We start from the raw sequence: 18,060 nt of genomic DNA on the forward strand, positions 1-18,060 counted from the left end.
TTTGGTCTTCCCTGTAGCTCAAATGGTAAAGAATCTGCCTGCAATGCAGGAGACCTGGGTTCTATCCCTGAGTCAGGAAGGTCCTCTGAAGGGAATGGCAGTCCTCTCCAGTATTCTTGCCTGGAGAATCCCATGGACAGAGGAGCCTGGTGGGCTACAGTCCATGGGGACCCAAAGAGGCATACATGACTGAGTGACTAACACTACTACACTTGTCTTTTTCCAATAGGAAAGACCATTGAAACTGTGTTATATAAGTTAATAGAAGTGCTAACATTTAAAAAAATATATAAATACTTAAATTTATTTTCTAAGTATCAATATATTACAAGACAAGCATACCGGTTTCTCAGGGCTTGAATTAGGACTGTGACAGATATCTCTGTTAGACCCTCATATCTACTCTTTAGAATTTGCATAATTAAAATATTCTGCTCTGCTGTAATATTGAAATCTATATTATCTGTAGTTATCTGTGGTATTATTTGATTCTTCACATTTACTGTTTAACTCTTAATGATGCTTAATGGATAAATTATCACTTCAAATGAATTTTGAGAACAAGATTAGTTGATAAGTGGCAGGATTTCAGTTTTTGGTACTTTAAAACCAGCAAGAGCAAGACTTTGACATATTATTACATTCTTCAGTTATGGCATTTAATAATAATTTTAAAAATCTGACATCACAGTTGTGCTTTTGCATTTTATAATTATATAATTCAGTTACACTCATTTATTTCTCTGTTGGGTAAAACAATTTGTTGAGTATATGTTCCATAGTTAGCCTTAATGATAGTGAAGTGATTTATTAAAAATTATTCAGTTCTGTTGATTTAAAGTAAAACTGGGACCAAAGCCAAATTTTCTGAGGTCTAGTTTTATTCACTCTAGTTTTATTTACTCTGTAGGTAATACTTAATCCTTCATCATGTTGGTCTTAGACTTTCATTGTAAAATTCTTGCTGGTGGATTTGTAAGAAGCACATTTTTTCAAATTTCAGTGTTTCTGTAGTATGCATCTTAAAATTGATGATAGAAAAATACTGTTTTAATTTGTAACATTTTTCTTACAGTGAGGCTTAAAATTGGTGTTTTGGATCACATGAAAAATAGCGAATGACCTTTGAAAGGCACTTGTTAGAGAAATTCTATATGAGACCTATCTTCTTTATGTCAGCTTAATAGGCAAGAGATTGTCATTTATGTAAGGATGGAGTTAAGTCCTTATGAGCCTCTGAAGCAAAATTTTCAGGGCTGGCTCTAGAATTTTGTAAGAGTCCAAGGTTGTCTAGAGTGATGAACTTGAGAACCTGAAACCACCCATGAGTGACTGTCTCATGACACTTACTGTAATACTAAAAAGGGCTGTTTATAGCAGTTTTTGGAGAAGGCAATGGCACCCCACTCCAGTACTCTTGCTTGGAAAATCCCATGGACGGAGGAGCCTGGTGGGCTGCAGTCTATGGGGTCGAAAAGAGTCGGACACGACTGAGCGACTTCACTTTCTCTTTTCACTTTCCTGCATTGGAGAAGGAAATGGCAACCCACTCCAGTGTTCTTGCCTGGAGAATCCCAGGGACGGGGAAGCCTGGTGGGCTGCCGTCTATGGGGTCGCACAGAGTCGGACACGACTGAAGTGACTTAGCAGTAGCATAGCAGTTTATCCTGTGTGCGTGTGGTTTTTACCTACAGAGCTCTGACTTCTTGAGCAACCAGTCTCTGTAGGGCTAATGCTTTTCTGGCACAGAATCTAATAGTTCACACCTCTGTATGTTGAAAATATTTTTTTGACCTGTTAGATCACAGATGAAAAGAACCAAATTGTAATTATTGATTTTATAGTGCTTTTTGTCTTTTTTATAACTAAAAGTTGCCCTTTAGTTTTCCAGACCTTGTTCCTCAGATCTGTCACTTCCAAGAGAATATGACTCATCAGTGTTCTAGATTATTTAGCAGAAGATAACCCAAAAATATATTCTTTGGCTTTTCTTTATTATTATTGTAAAAAGGTTGAACTTTATACTGAGTACTTGGAGAGAAAGGGTATGGTTTCTGAAAACATACTCATAACTGACAAATTGGAATATTTTTGAAATTCACTTTGATGAAAATGGCCCTGTAGCATTGTACCTTTCTTTAGTCTGGTACTTTGGTATAACCTTTTCTTTTTTTTTGGAGTATAGTTGATTTACAAAGTTGTATTTCAGTGTTTTACACGCACAGATTCAGTGTTTTACACGCACACAGTGTTTACGCACACACACACACACACACACACAAATACAGTTGTTTGTTTAGTCGCTTAAGTCCATGTGACCCGTGTGCTGTAGCCCGCCAGGCTCCTCTGTCCATGGGATTTCCCAGGCAAGGATACTGGAGTGGATTGCCATTTCCTTCTAATTCAAAAGCTTGGATTATTTTCCTATTCATCTAGAACTTTTTGTTTGTCCCACTCTTTTCATCCTTTGGTCCATTTAGTTGTCTCCTTATATTTAGCATGCATAAAGTAGACAGCACCCCCTTTCAGATTTAGGCAAAACAAAAAGCCTAAGAGTTGTCATCTCCCCCTGCTCCCTCCCTCCACCAAAATAAACCACATTATTTCTGGTTCATATATTCCCTAAGGAAAGATAAGGATATTGAAATGCTTAAAAAAATCTTTGCATCTAGTTCTTAGGAACCTGGGGAAAAGGTATGTAATAGTAGTAATTTACAGAAGGCATTAAATCGGAAGCAGGCGGCATCAGAGATTGAAATTAAGATCTGCAGGGATGGGGATGTATACTCATAATACATTTATCCTAAATTCAAAAATGGCCACTATTAATTTTCTCACAGACTTCATCATAGGATAATTTTAGTGTTGACAGGCCATCATGTCTTCTAGCTTAAGGCCATCATTTTATATAGATAGAAAAATTAAGATTCAGGGTAATTGTCTTTGTCAGATGTCTCACAAATAATCATGGTATATTATGCCACGTGGGAATCTTAAGAGTTATTTTAATCCAAATATTTCTTTAATGTTTTATGTTTGTAAAGAGCTGATCTTGAGAAATACTTCAGTTCAGTTGCTCAGTCGTGTCTGACTCTTTGCAACCCCATGGACTGCAGCACGCCAGGATTCCCTGTCCATCACCAACTCCCAGAACTTGCTCAGACTCATGTCAATGATGCCATCCAAACATCTCATCCTCTGTCATCCCCTTCTCTTCCTGCCTTCAATCTTTCCCAGCATCAGGGTCTTTTTCAGTGAGTCAGTTCTTTGCATTGGGTGGCCAGGTACAGGAGCTTCAGCATCAGTCCTTCCAATGAGTATTTGGACTGATTAACTTTAGGATTGACTGGTTTGATTTCCTTGCAGTCCAAGGGACTCTCAAGAGTCTTCTCCAACACCACAGTTCAAACGTATCCCTTCTTCAGGGCTCGGCTTTCTTTATGGTCCAACTCCCACGTCCATACATGACTACTGGAAAAACCATAGCTTTGATTAGACAGACCTTTGACAGCAAAGTCATGTCTCTGCCTTTTAATATGTTGTCTAGGTTGGTCATAACTTTTCTTCCAAGAAGCAAGCGTCTTTTAATTTCATGGCTGCAGTCACCATCTACAGTGATTTTGGAGCCCAAGGAAATAAAGTCTGTCACTATTTCCATTGTTTGCCCATCTATTTGCCATGAAGTGATGGTACCAGATGCCATGATCTTTGTTTTCTGAATGTTGAGTTTTAAGCCAACTTTTTCACTCTCTTTTACTTTTCATCAAGAGGCTCTTTAGGTCCTCTTTGCTTTCTGCCATAAAGGTGGTGTCATCTGCATATCTGAGATTATTGATATTTCTCCTGGCAACTTTTATTCCAGCTTGTGCTTCATCCAGCCCGGCAATTTGCATAATGTACTCTGCATATAAGTTAGATAAGCAGGGTGCCTATACAGCCTTGACGTACTCCTGTCCCAATTTGGAACCAGTTCTGTTGTTCCATGTCTGGTTCTGACTGTTGCTTCTTGACCTGCATACAGATTTCTCAGGAGGCAGGTAAGGTGGTCTGGTATTCCCATCTCTTGAAGAATTTTCCACAGTTTGTCGTGGTCCACATAGTCAAAGCCTTTGGTGTAGTCAATAAGGCAGAAATAGATGTTTTTCTGGAACTGTCTTGCCTTTTCTATGATCCAGTGAATGTTGGCAATTTGATATCTGGTTCCTCTGCCTTTTCTAAATCCAGCTTGAACATCTGGAAGTTCTCACGTTCTGTTGAAGCCTGGCTTGGAGAATATTGAGCATTACTTTGCTAGCATGTGAGATGAGTGCAATTGTGCAATAGTTTGAACATTCTTTGACAGTGTCTTTGGGATTGGAATGAAAACTGACCTTTTCCAGTCTTGTGGCCCCTGCTGAGTCTTCCAAATTTGCTGGCATATTGAGTGCAGCACTTTAACAGCATCATGTTTTAGGACTTGAAATAGCTCAGCTGGAATTTCATCACTTCCACCAGCTTTGTTCATAGTGATGCTTCCTAAGGCCCACTTGTCTTTGGACTCCAGGAGAAATACTTAGGGACAGGGATAAGGTAAAATTTTATCTGCTTCTTTGAAGTGATTGGATGGGAGTATTGGTTGTCAAAATTCCTGAGTTGATTTTATGGTGTCCGCAGTAGGTTCTGGGTTTTATCCAAAATGAAATTTTTATTAATCAGAACTCCTTTACTGCTTCTCTCTTGAGACCTGGTTAAAGTCAGTTCCTTGAATACCTCCAAACCTGAACTTTACAACTGCTGAAGTGTGTTTGATAGTACAAATTTAAAGGAGCCATGAAAGTTTAGAGAAGCATTATAAGAAATAAACCTGCACAAAATTTTCTCAGCCACTAAGTAGAATGTAAATTTCATAGTGAGAGCAGACCTGTTTCCTTCAGTGCTGTATCTAGCATCTAGAATGGTGTCCTTCCCTTGTGTTAACATGAATAATCAATCACCCAGAAGTAGGACATGGAACACGTGTTGTTCAGAGCAAGCTTTAAGTTTCAAAAATTAATTATTGTGGGAAAAAGTGTTACCTTCTAATGGATAAGGAGTGTATCTTGATTTTGGATTACTTACCAAAACATGACAGCAGTGGTTTTACATATATATATGAAAAAGTCTGTAGATAATTTAAACTCATAACCTTTTCTCTGGAAAGGGTTTGTTTTGAGACACTTAAGATTTTTAAGCAAGTGTTTGTTTTTTTAATATAAATTTATTTATTTTAATTGGAGGCTAATTACTTTACAATACTATATTGGTTTTGCCATACGTCAACGTGAATCCACCACAGGTGTACACGTGTTCCCCATCTTGAACCCTCCTCCCGCCTACCTCCCCGTACCATCCCTGTGGTAAGCAAGTGTTTTTAACATTAGGTTCCCTAGTGATCTAGTGGTTAGGATTTAGCATTCTCACTGCCATGGCCTGGATTCAGTCCCTGGTCAAGGAACTGAGATGTCCCTTAAGCTGTCGTGGCATGGCTAAAATAAAAAAAGAAAAGGAAAGCAAAATAAAACACATGCCTAGATAACTAGCTTGAAATTTTTTCCCCCTAATTTCTATGACCCCCAGTTTCTAGAGCTTCCCAATTTATGAAACTGCCAGATAACCCAGGTTTTTAGCAGAATTGGCTTTTGAGATATTCTTACATTATCAAACTTGCTGTTTGTATTTTAGTCTCGGTTTCTTAGAAAAATTCCTTTAACAAGCAGTTCTAGAGAATGCCTTACACTAAAAATACATTTGATGCCTAGGAAATCAGAGGCACATTAAGAGCTTCCCAGTGAATAATTTGATCTTTACTGCCACACTTCACAGAGAAGGCAACGGCACCCCACTCCAGTACTCTTGCCTGGAAAATCCTATGGACGAAGGAGCCTGGTAGGCTGCAGTCCATGGGGTCGCTGAGGGTCGGACACGACTGAGCGACTTCACTTTCACTTTTCACTTTTCATGCATTTGAGAAGGAAATGGAAACCCACTCCAGTGTTCTTGCCTGGAGAATCCCAGGGACGGGGGAGCCTGGTGGGCTGCCATCTACGGGGTCGCAGAGAGTCAGACACGACTGAAGTGACTTAGCAGCTTAGCAGCAGCCACACTTCAAAAACCTAGTCCTTTTTATGGCTGACTAATAATATTCCATTGTATGTATGTAGCACAACTTCTTTATCCATTCATCTGTTGATGAACATCTAGGTTGCTTCCAAGTCCTAGGTATTGTAAATAGTGCAGCTCTGAACATTGGGGTACATGTTCTTTTTCAGTTGTGGTTTTCTCAGGGTATGTGCCCAGTAGTGGGATTGCTGGATCATATGATAGTTTTATTCATAGCTTGTTAAGGAAACTGCATACTATTCTCCATAGCGGCTGTATCAGTTTACATTCAGGGAGTTCAATCGTGTACAATGTGACAGGTATAGGAATGGGGAATGGCTGGGGAGGCTCAGGAAGGAGGGGGAGGGGTCATAAATGTACTTGTGTCTGATTCACACTGTTGTATGGCAGAAGCCAGCACAATATTGTAAAGCAGTTATCCTACGATTAAAAAAAAGAAAAACCCAGTCCTGGGGACTTCCTGGCAGTCCTAGTGGTAAGGAGTTCGCCTTCAAATGCAGGCGGTGTCGGTTCAGTCTCTTGAGCCCAAAAAATGAAAACATGAAACAGAAGTAATGTTGTAACAAATTCAAAAAAGACTTAAAATGGTCCACATTTAAAAAAAGAAACAAATTCGAAACCAAGTCCTGAATATAATTTGGAGTATTATTGACTTGGGATATGAATACCCTGAACTGTTCAGCTTCAGGTGGTTCTGTCCTTTGGAAATAACCTTTTTCTATTGTTCTGAATAATCTTGCAGTCATTCATTTCATGTTCCTAAAACAAGTTAATATACTTTAGGCTTGTGGAAGTAATCTTTTAAAAGGAGACCCTGAGACCATCTCTGGGTCTTGTTATACTTTAGTGTCTCTAGTTAAGATCAGTCAGCATATTTGTCCATGACACTTGCATTAATGGTTAAATACAAAAGTACATATATGTAAATATATGTGCATCTATTGTGCTCATGTCCAGTCTTTGTAGATCAAATACAAATTAATTTTACTTTTCATTTTTATTCTGTGCTGTTGAATCAGTTTGAGGGAAAAAATCTTTTGAAACTTAAATTTCAGCTATGTAAAAGTAGAGTTGTATACTGAGCTTCATCTCCCCATATTCCAGCTTCATAAGTATTTTACATACAACTACCTTATGTCATTTATAATTACTTAATGTCCTCTTCATCCTTTTGTTTGTTTTTTGAGGTAAATCTTAACATTTTGGACCTGTCATTTAGGATAACTCTTGAAACACTATAAAGTAGCAAAGACCAGTAACTTCCAAGCAAAGAAGAATAAGGTCTGGAAGTCATTGTTCAAGCAGATTGTTTTTAATACCCTGGTACTTGGTCAGTATATTTCACTGTCACATTGGTTTTTCTTTTGGGGGCGGGGCAGGGTGTTTTGTGGGATCTTAGTTCCCCAGGGATTGAACCTGGACCCTCCACAGTTAAGAGTGTGGATCCTAACCACTGAACTGCCAGGTAGTTCCCACACATTGGTTTTTCTGTACAATGGCTCTCAATAAATGTTTATTATTTAAAAACTAGGAATCATCACTCAGTAATCTCTTGAACATTTTAGGTCTTTTTTAGACGTAGGAACAGTTTTAAAAATTGCATTTTAACAAATCTGAATTAGTGTGTTCTCTGAGGCTATTCATTGAGAAAGGTGGGATGGAGTTATAAATGCATTGTTTGGAAGAATCAGACTGTGAACACAAAGCAAACATAGTAATAAATGAAAACTTGAAACATATTTTTATTGTACAGGTAATTAACCGCAGGCATCAAGCAAAATCATAAAATGTCTTATCACTGAAAATGTTTTTTTTTTAATGTGATGCATTCTACCTTGATGTGCTGGTGGCAAGGTCAAATGACTTAGTATAATCCTTCCTTATTTAAGGGTAGTTACAAAGGAAACTTTTAAAAACATTTGATGTTTTACTCTGATTTATATTGACTAAAACATCTTGACTATATATTACCCTATAGCCTTTTTGTTGGTCTATAAAGTCAAAAAATATAAGCATATATGTTGATGTGTTTGTATAATGCAATTTTGTAAAATATCTAACTTTAGGTAGATTTTTGTGTGTTCCCTACCCCTTTTGTATTTATTATTACAGTGTTTGGAACAATGAAATTAAGCAGAGGAAGAAATAGAAAAGGGTGAGCAAGAGTATCAGATTAATGAGGGTTAGATGGAAAATATAAAGAAAATTCACAGTAAAAATTAACAGAAAATTCTCTTTCAAGAAATTAATTTTTTTTTTTAATATCTGGGAGTGTTGCTGATTGCTGAGATCAGCATTCATTCATTAATTCACTTAACAAATACATATTGAGGACCTGCTCCGTGTCATATGCAAAAATGCTGGAGATAACAAGTATATCGGGGTTTCTCTTTCAGTGATGGGAGCTTACCTTCTAAGGTTCTTTCACAGTCAAGTGTGAAAAGAAACACTGTGATTTCAGGAATGTTGCAAGCCCTGTGACAAAAATGCGTGGTTAGATCTGGGATGGTGGGCAAGGGGCTGCTATGACAGGACGACTGGAGAAAACATTTTGATGAGATGACATTTGAAGAGTTCTAAATGTGGGGAAAAGAAGCCAGTTATTCCTGAGAGGAAATAAATTTGGCATATATCGCCTCCACTCAAAAACTTTTGGTCGTTCCCTATTATGTATTTATATATGGTCAAAATTCTGAAAGTCTTCAGTTGGATCTGTCTCTTCTTTGAATAAATAAATCAGTTTGGTCCTCTGTTTGGACCAGACTGATTTTTTCATTGTTGTCTCACTGCTGTCCTTGCCCAGCATGTTCATTATTGCCTATCTGCCTTTCTATGCCTGGAATAACCGTTTCTCTACAAATTTAAATCCTGCCTAGGACACTACATGTGATTTCTCTGAACCCCAGGGGAGCACCTACCCTCCATATTACCGAGTGGTCACTTGTTTTATCTTGTTTATATATATCCTTTCTCTCCTTGATTAGATGGTCTTTGTGAGGCAAGGCCTTCTGTTTTAATTTTATCCCGTTATGTTTGCATATCTAAGATTAGAAATGGATGAGATATTTCCTACTGTATTCATGAAAAAACATTCATTAAGAAATCGTAAACAAAGAGCTTTATTTTTCTTTATCCACTCAGGAAAAAGTGAACTTGGAGGAAGAACATTCAAGTGAGAATGGGCAGTTAACAAGTGGGGAAGTGGTGGAAAAGCAGGAGCTACTTGGTGCGTTCACAGTGGGCCCCATTCCTCTTCATTCGCCACTCATGTTTAGTTTGTTAGTTTTGAGTGCCAGCATTGGAATTAGGATGTTAAAACATCCTAATTAAAACATCCTTCTTAAAACAATCGTGGCATAACTGAAACTCGTGTCCAGGTTCTGTCATTTCAAGACTTCTTCCGAAGTTTTTTCAGCTTTCTCTTGTTCTTAAGCTGGGTCTTAAGGTGGGCACTGAACATGGATGGAAGAGCAAGATTTTATCATTGTGAGGAGGAGGAGGAAGAAAGTGAAGATGTAAAATGTGAAGATGTGAACGTCAAAGTATAGATGATTTGTGTTTTGGAAAATAGCGTTGGCATTGGAACCATGCATGGAATGGTTCAGATGCTAGACTAAGGGTTTGTATTTGCTGTGCTCTCTCCCCTGCTGTCATGGTTTTGTTTTACTTTTTCTTCAGTTGGTATGTATTCCTTTTAGTACTTTACCAATATTGCTGTCCATTCTTAAATTGCTTGCTGTCTGACAAGGATGTTCGTCCACCTAGTAGTGTGGTGTTAATGCTTCTGAAACAGGTTTTATCATGTCATATTCCTGTCCAAGTAGTCCAGCATTCTTCTCTGCCGCAGAGAAAGTTCTGCATGTGTTGATTCACATTCAGAATCTTCCACAGTGTAGTCAGTCTGTAAGTAAATTGTGCTGCAGTCCTGAAGTTCTGGAGAAAAGAGAAGTTCTGAGAGATTAAGTGAATTTCTCACAGTTAAATGGATAATGAGATACGGAATAATGAGAAAATGGGATATTTTCTGAGTTCAGACCAGGTCAGTGCCTGGTCTGTCATATTTTATTTATTACTTTGGCAATATAGTCTTCAAGTAGAAGAGGAAAAGCATAAAACATAGAAGTTTCCCCTTGTTCGTCATACCCCTCTTCCCAGAACTAAACCCTGTTAACAATTTAATGTACATCTTCCACTCTCCTTTCTGTGCATTTACGAGTATGTGTGATGTGTGTGTTTTAACAAATAGCATCTTTGAATTTTTCTCACTTGTCTTGGAGAAGTTTCCATATCAGTGGTCTATATTTTTTAAATGCAGATATAATATTTTACAATATAGCCATTCCCTAAGTTACTTATCCAATGACTCTTAATTGCTCTTGTTTTTGGTGTGCAGTATGGCAGTGGAATGCTTGTATATACATCTTTATTTACATTTAATTCAACCATTATCCAAAAATCTAAACAAAATATTCAACCTCACAGCAGTGTCTCTTTAAAAATGGCTAAGTTGTGGGTTATGCAAACCTGATCTGTGTTGGAATTTCAAAAGAACAGTTAAAAAGCACTTAACAGAATCAGCTTTGTTAAATAGTAAAACATAAAATGTTGGGAGGTTGTAAGAGAATTCTGTTACCAAGATCAGGTATAGTTATTTGATCAAGACTTCATGGAAAAAGTGGATTTAGGATGGAGAGGTCAAAATGCAGAACTGAATTTATCCATTTTCCCAATAATCTAAGAATTTAAATGTGCATTAATTAAAACACCAAGAGTAAGTTTGTGGAAAGAATTTATGGAGTAAATTACTTGTTAAATTTAAAAATTTAAAACTCTTCCTGTGGCTTTCATCGTAAATAGTTATTTTAAGTTAAAATAAATGACCAAACATTTTATTTTGTTCAGTTTGAAGCTCAACTATTTCAAAAGAGAAGCAGTAGCAACAGAAAATATCCGTGCACTTAGTGTTCAAAGCACTGTTGCACCATCAGTGATGGAGTCAGGTTCATGCTTAGTCATGGTGTGGTTCTACCATGCTTGGCTCTGGTGGCTTTTTAATTACATTACTAGGGTCATGAAGAGCATTACTATACTTCCCCTTCACTCAGTTTTACAGTGGCAGGTAATTGTTGAGTTTATTTTGGCTTCTTAAATACTCATGTGCACAATATGACGCCAGTGTAAGTGCTTAGTAATGATGTTACAGACTGAAGAAAAAACATGGCTAGTATCCAGAATTGAAAATCTGCCTTTTTACACATACTGTCCTGATAGGTCCCTGAAGAAATAAGCACTGAGGCTATTGGGCTGGGGGGGTGGGGGGGAATTTTCATCATAACTAGGCTCTTTGAGCTCCTACAGCTTTGGCCCCCAAATCTACTTTGGTGAGCTAGACAAGACTAAAGCTGAAGATGCTTTTAGCCCACCATAGTGAAAAGCCCAAGTAAGTCTTCCTCCTGGAGGAGAGGAGTGCATAGGGAAAAACAGAAGAGTAGCTCAAAACAGTTAAGAAGAAAGGGAGCCTCCAAAAGGATAAAATCCAAGGAGAGGCTAAGAAGACCTTCCCTTTTCAGAGCTCAGACCAATTTTGCCCTAGTCCAATTTTGCATCTTGACCACCCTTGCTTAAGGATAGGACCCTCTGTGCCAAATGTTCTTCTCTGCCCAGTTTTGTTCATTCAGTAAAGGTTAAATATTTCAAGCATTTTGATGTATAGACCCAGATATGTAGTGGATAAAGTAGAAAAAAGTCTTTATCCTTGTGGAGCTCACATTTTCCCTTCCATGAGTCCCCCACAAGGCACATATTCCCCCAGCTCTACTCCTTTCACCCAGATTCCAACTTTGCTGTAGTGACATAATTGGATCTTTTTTTAGTGTTCATTGTGTTCTTGATCCACATAGTTGCTTTTGTTTTGATTGGTTGTGTGGTGTGAATTTAAAGATAGAGGCGGGCGGGGGGCGGGGGGGAGCCTGGAATTCCTGCCAAAGGATAGTATGGGTGGACGACAGATGTTTAGGTTAAGCGCAGTGAGGCAATTAACATGTTTCTGAAAACAGATTGGAAATACAGTTAAGCACAAGGTAAAAATAAGGGAGATTGCTGAAGTAAAGGCATTAGACAGCTGCTTTGAATATCTGCAGTACAGAGCTTTTTTAGATGTGATGGGGAATGATTGTCGACTAAAAATACTAAAAGATAAATTAGCACTGAAATAATTGGAATTAGCATAATAAAGCAGAAGAGGTGTTAGAGCAGAAATCTCTAACCAGATTTCCTAATGAGTGCCCTGAAGAAGGCAGTCTGTGTGCTTCAGTTCCGTCCTCTTTGAAATGGGGATAAAACTAGATCAAATAGTGAGTCACAACACTGTGCATTAAAAACTTCTGGGGGACTTTTACAATTCAGTTTTTGGAGGTTAGGGCTTGGGCCTATTTTCAGAAGCTTCCACTGATAATATTTAAATCCAAATTCAGATTCAGAACTGCTCCCAAGATCAAAGGCATTTCCAACTCTGACATATTAACATTTGATGAAGTAAGTGTAGCATGAACAACTATAGCTGTGGAAATATGTGTAAATAGGATTGTTGGGATGAGTAATATTAAGATATTATTAAATCAACAGGCTAGTGTAACAGAGGGTAAGAACATTCTTTTGCCATTAACTTCTTTCATTCCTCTTATTTTCCTGCAATTTTTTTAAAGGGTATTAAGTGTTTTTCTAGTTATTTGTTTTGTTTTGTTTTAATAAGCATTGCCTAATAAACAGCTTTGAATTTCCAGACATCTGTAGAAAGTTTCAGTTGCTGTTGCTTCTCACTGGAAATCTCCTTAGTTTGTTAATCCATGGACTAATGATTGAGAGTAAGCATTGGAGCCTGGAAAAATCTCAGCATCCTCAGCATCACAGTGACACTTTAGTAGTCCCCAGCCTTTGGATCGGAGAAGGCAATGGCACCCCACTCCAGTACTCTTGCTTGGAAAATCCCATGGACGGAGAAGCCTGGTGGGCTGCAGTCCATGGGATCGAGAAGAGTCGGAAGCGACTGAGCAACTTCACTTTCACTTTTCACTCTCATGCATTGGAGAATGAGATGGCAACCCACTCCAGTGTTTTTGCCTGGAGAATCCCAGGGACAGTGGAGCCTGGTGGGCTGCCGTCTATGGGGTTACACAGAGTCGGACACGACTGAAGCGACTTAGAAGCAGCAGTAGCAGCAACCTTTGGATACCAGGGACTGGTTTCATGGAAGATAATTTTTCCACAGACTGAATATGAAGGACTGGTTTCAGAGCGATTCTTGTAAGGAGCAACCTAGATCCCTTGCATGTGCAGTTCACAGGCTGGTTCCCACTCCTGTGAGAATCTAATGCCACCTCTGATCTGACAGGAGGTGAAGCTCAGGTGGTAATGCAAGCAATGGGGAGCAGCTGTAAATACAGAAGAAGCTTGGCTCACTCGCCCACTGCTCACTTCCTGATGTGTGGCCTGGTTCTTAACAGGCCATGGACTGGTTCCAGCCTCGGGGTTGGGTTCCAGCCTGCTTTAAACCATTAGTGTGATGACTTTTATAATGGTGGTGAATAGTCCTTATTATTTCCCAAAGGATAACTTTGAGGACATTGTCTATTTATATTTTCCCATTCATTCCTTTACATAATTAAGAACCAAGGTAATACAGTTTTGAGAACCTTTTTTTTTTTTTTCCGAAGATAGTCATAAAATCTCAGAGTTGGAAGAAAGACTAACAGTTACCTGATGTTCGAATTCTTTATTGAGTACCCCAAAGAAGTAGTTGTCTAAACAGTATTTGAATCTCTGTTACCTGGAAACTCAAGTAACTGCCAAGAAAGCTTGTCCATCTTTTGAATAGCATTAGATTAGAATGTATTATGTTAAGATGACCAAAGTGTCTCTGGAGTCCCTTGGGGCCATAATACAATCTTTGTCTGATTCCATCTTAAAAAGTTCTTCAGTTGACTTTTCACATCTTAATTCTCCAGTTTAGTTACATCTGTTCTCTGGCTATTTTGTAAAGCTTTGTTTTGAGACACTAATTTATTCATATCACTTTTGAAATGTGTTAGCACACAGAATGTGTGTTTTGGAAGAGAGGGACTTGCTTTTAAACCAGCTTTCAGTAACAGTATTCTCACTTGCTCATATTATATCCTATAAATTACTATTGTATCACTTAACTTGATCTCAGTCATGCCACCCTGTAACCCTTACTCTTGACTAGCAAGTTTTTCAGTTTGTCTGATTTTTTCCTTATATTTAGTTATTTATAAATTTCATTTTTTGATGTAACTGTGAAAGTGAAAATATTAGTCATTTAGTCATTTCCGACTCTTTGTGACCCCATGGATTGTGTGTAGCCCACCAGGCTCCTCTTTGTCCATGAAATTCTCCAGGCAAGAATACTGGAGTGGTTTGCTGTTTCCTTTTCCAGGGGATTTTCCTGACCCCAGGGGTCGAACCTGGGTCTTCTGCATTGCAGGCAGAGATTCTTTACTAACTGAGCCACCAGGAAAGTCCTTTAGAACTTTGCACTTATTTCTTCATATTAAATTTAATCTGGTATATCAGTATTTTTGAATCTTAATCCAGTAAATTCACTATCCTTTTTCGCTTGGGATATTGCACAGAATTGTTGATCATATCCTTCTATATGTCCAGGTGGTTGCAAAAATGTTAAATAGGCAGAGTCATTTTTAGGTAATATATACAGAGGTAAGACCCAGACCTGTGTGCTATAGATACGTTAGTCCTGTTCCTTGCTTCTAGAAACTTCCCTCTTGAGTTACACTTGTATATATTTTCTTAAAGATCTGCTTTCTAAATCTGTAAAACTGAAAGACTCTCTTCTTAGCTTTCCCTAAGGTTAGTCTGCTTCCTCTCACTTTTCTAGATCCAGTTGGAATGTAGCCTCATCAGAAAGGGCTTCTCTGACAACCTTATCCCAAGTAGCTTCCCCTAGTAATAGGAATGTTACTGTTTTGCTAGATCACTTAACATTGTTCAGAGATACAAATATGGTTTATTATTAACTTCTCCTCTTCTAGAATGTCAGCTCCGTGAGGTCAGAGACCAATATCTTTGTCATTTAGTGCTATGTCCCTTGCACCTAACATAGTGCTTGGCACAAGTTGGGGACTCAGTTGAAGGAATAATTTTACTGCTGCAATGTTTTTTTGTAGTTTTACTTTATATATATTTGTGTAATAAATACAAAAGGAACATTTAGCTTTTTGAATTACTGTATTCCCTTTTACCACCCTTATAGAGATTCTGTCACATTTCAGTGATGGGATATCATAACTCCAATTGGAAAATCTGCTTTGCTCTGATCACCTTTCAGTTCAGTTCAGTAGCTCAGTCCTGTCCGACTCTTTGCAACCCCATGAATTGCAGCACGCCAGGCTTCCCTGTCCATCACCAACTCCCGGAGTTCACCCAAACTCATGTGCATCGAGTTGGTGATGCCATCCAGCCGTCTCATCCTCTGTCGTCCCCTTCTCCTCCTGCCCCCAATCCCTCCCAGCATCAGGGTCTTTTCCAATGAGTCAACTCTTCGCATGAGGTGGCCAAAGTACTGGAGTTTCAGCCTCAGCATCAGTCCTTCCAATGAACACCCAGGACTGGTCTCCTTTAGGATGGACTTGTTGGATCTCCTTGCAGTCCAAGGGACTCTCAAGAGTCTTCTCCAACACCACAGTTCAAAAGCACCAATTCTTCGGCGCTCAGTTTTCTTCACAGTCCAACTGTCACATCCGTACATGACCACTGGAAAAACCATAGCCTTGACTAGACGGACATTTGTTGGAAAAGTAATGTCCCTGCTTTTGAATATGCTATCTAGTTTGGTCATAACTTTCCTTCCAAGGAGTAAGCGTCTTTTAATTTCATGGCTGAAATCACCATCTGTAGTGATTTTGGAGCCCCAAAAAATGAAGTCTGCCACTGTTTCCACTGTTTCCCCATCTATTTGCCATGAAGTGATGGGACCAGATGCCATGATCACCTTTAATCACATCTAATTATCTTTACAGCAAGCCCATTTTTTTTTACATAATATGCTTCTAAAAGAATTTCATGAAAGATCTTATCAGTTGTCCAGATACATGTAAAAATGGACAGATTTTTAGAAATTTTTGTCTCAGATACGAGGAAATCTTCTAATTGGGTGAAAAAGTAAAACCATTAGACTCCAGTCCTGTTGACTGGGGACTCTGTGACTCTGTGGACTCTAGCCCTCCAGGCTCCTCTGTTCATGGGGTTTTCTAGACAAGAATACTGGAATGGATAGCCATTCTCTTCTAAGGGATCTTCCCGATCCAGGGATTGAACCTTGGTCTCCTATATTGCAGGCACGTTCTTTACTGTCTGAGCCACCAGGAAAGGTAAATAATGTCCAATTGGAATTCCCATAGAAGGTTCCTACTAGATTCCTTATTGAAATAAATACTTAACTTGGTATAAATAAATACCAAGTAGGTATTTATTTTCCTGACATATGCTAATCATAGTGGGGCTAGATACTTACTGTCAAATTGTTATGGGTTTTAATAAAGTACCTCTTTACTAGTTCACCTGGAGTCTTGTCTGGAATCCATATCAAGATTACCAGTCTGTTGTTTGAGGACTTCATCTTTATTTGAAAGTTAGAATGTTATTCATAGAATATTGAGTATAATTCAGCGGTTTGGTTTACACGTTCTGCTAGTTTGATTTTAAATTTATCTTTTTTTGTCTTAAACAACCAACTGAAATGTCTTGAGGTAGAAGTGAGAAGCTTTTTTCAGTTTCTGACAGGCTTTTCCTTTTCTATTTGTTCTTAAGTACAAAAGTAATCATCTTTCCCATCTGTTGGTAGATAGAATTCATTTGGGTTTTTTCTGGCACCTAGTTTTATAGTTGTCTATGAAAGTTTGCATGATTCGAAAAATCCTTAAATAAAGAAGCATCTGTATGACTCAATAATTATTCTGAAGAGAACTGTGATTGTTAATGAATTTTTGAAAAAAGTGTTTTCTGTTTTAATAATATGTGTCTTTTTTCCTCCTCCAGAGAATGGATCTTGGAGAATGTCTGAAAGTCCATGACCTGGCTTTAAGAGCAGATTATGAAATCGCATCCAAAGAACAAGATTTTTTCTTTGAACTTGATGTATGTGATTTTGTTTTAACAAGTTGGATTACCTTTTGCAGTAAAATATTTTGAATATAGATTGATATTTCTTAATGGAAAAGCCTCTTAGAAAAATCATCTTATTTTTGTGGTTAATATGAAGGATGGTTTAAGGGAAGTCCACCAAGAGTCAGACACACAGCTGAGTGACTAACACACACAACACACACATGAAGGGCAATACTAAACTAGTAGGATTATGTACTTTCCTAACGATAATTTTGAAAAATATGAGATGAAACTGCATATTTTAAGAAAGTGTGTGAAAGTTGTGTAATTCATACATTGATTTGAAAATTAAGGATGTTCTTCCCAATTAGGTATTTGTGATTAAGAAAATAACCATTTTAAATGTAGACAACTTAAAAAAAAAAAATGTAAACAACTAATTTCTAGTGTATATAAAACCCTTTAATAATTAACTGAATTTTTATATTCATACTTGTTTTTGTATCTATAAGTATACGTGTAAAGAGAGGGAAGATATTAAGGGCAGTGTTTTATTTTGTTTTGTTTTTTTTTTTAATGTGCTTAAGAGAAGAAATATTAGAGGAAATAGAAGATGCTATAGGTATCTAAAAGGCTCAAACTTGTTATACAAACATGAGAGTAGTCGTGACTTTTTTTAAAGTAGAAGACATACTAATCAGCATTATATAAAACATACTGATGACCATAAACCTTATGGTATATTTTATCAGTGACTTAATAAGTTACATTATTCCTTAAAAA

At 37.8% G+C, this 18,060-nt stretch overlaps 1 protein-coding gene across 6 annotated transcripts in view; it reads left to right on the forward strand.

Annotated features, from left to right (window-relative positions):
* The window catches only part of LOC104999369 (putative RNA-binding protein Luc7-like 2), a 56,358-nt gene that overhangs the window by 15,551 nt on the left and 22,747 nt on the right, over nt 1-18,060 (forward strand). For all 6 annotated transcript variants that reach the window (XM_010854938.1, XM_010854937.1, XM_010854942.1 and 3 more), the window contains one exon: nt 17,209-17,307. In XM_010854938.1, the coding sequence (XP_010853240.1) occupies nt 17,209-17,307 (99 nt within the window). The remainder of the gene's footprint in view (nt 1-17,208; nt 17,308-18,060) is intronic.

Source organism: Bison bison, unplaced genomic scaffold, assembly GCF_000754665.1.
Source record: "Bison bison bison isolate TAMUID 2011002044 unplaced genomic scaffold, Bison_UMD1.0 scf7180017864352, whole genome shotgun sequence".
NCBI classification, from domain to species: Eukaryota; Metazoa; Chordata; class Mammalia; order Artiodactyla; family Bovidae; genus Bison; species Bison bison.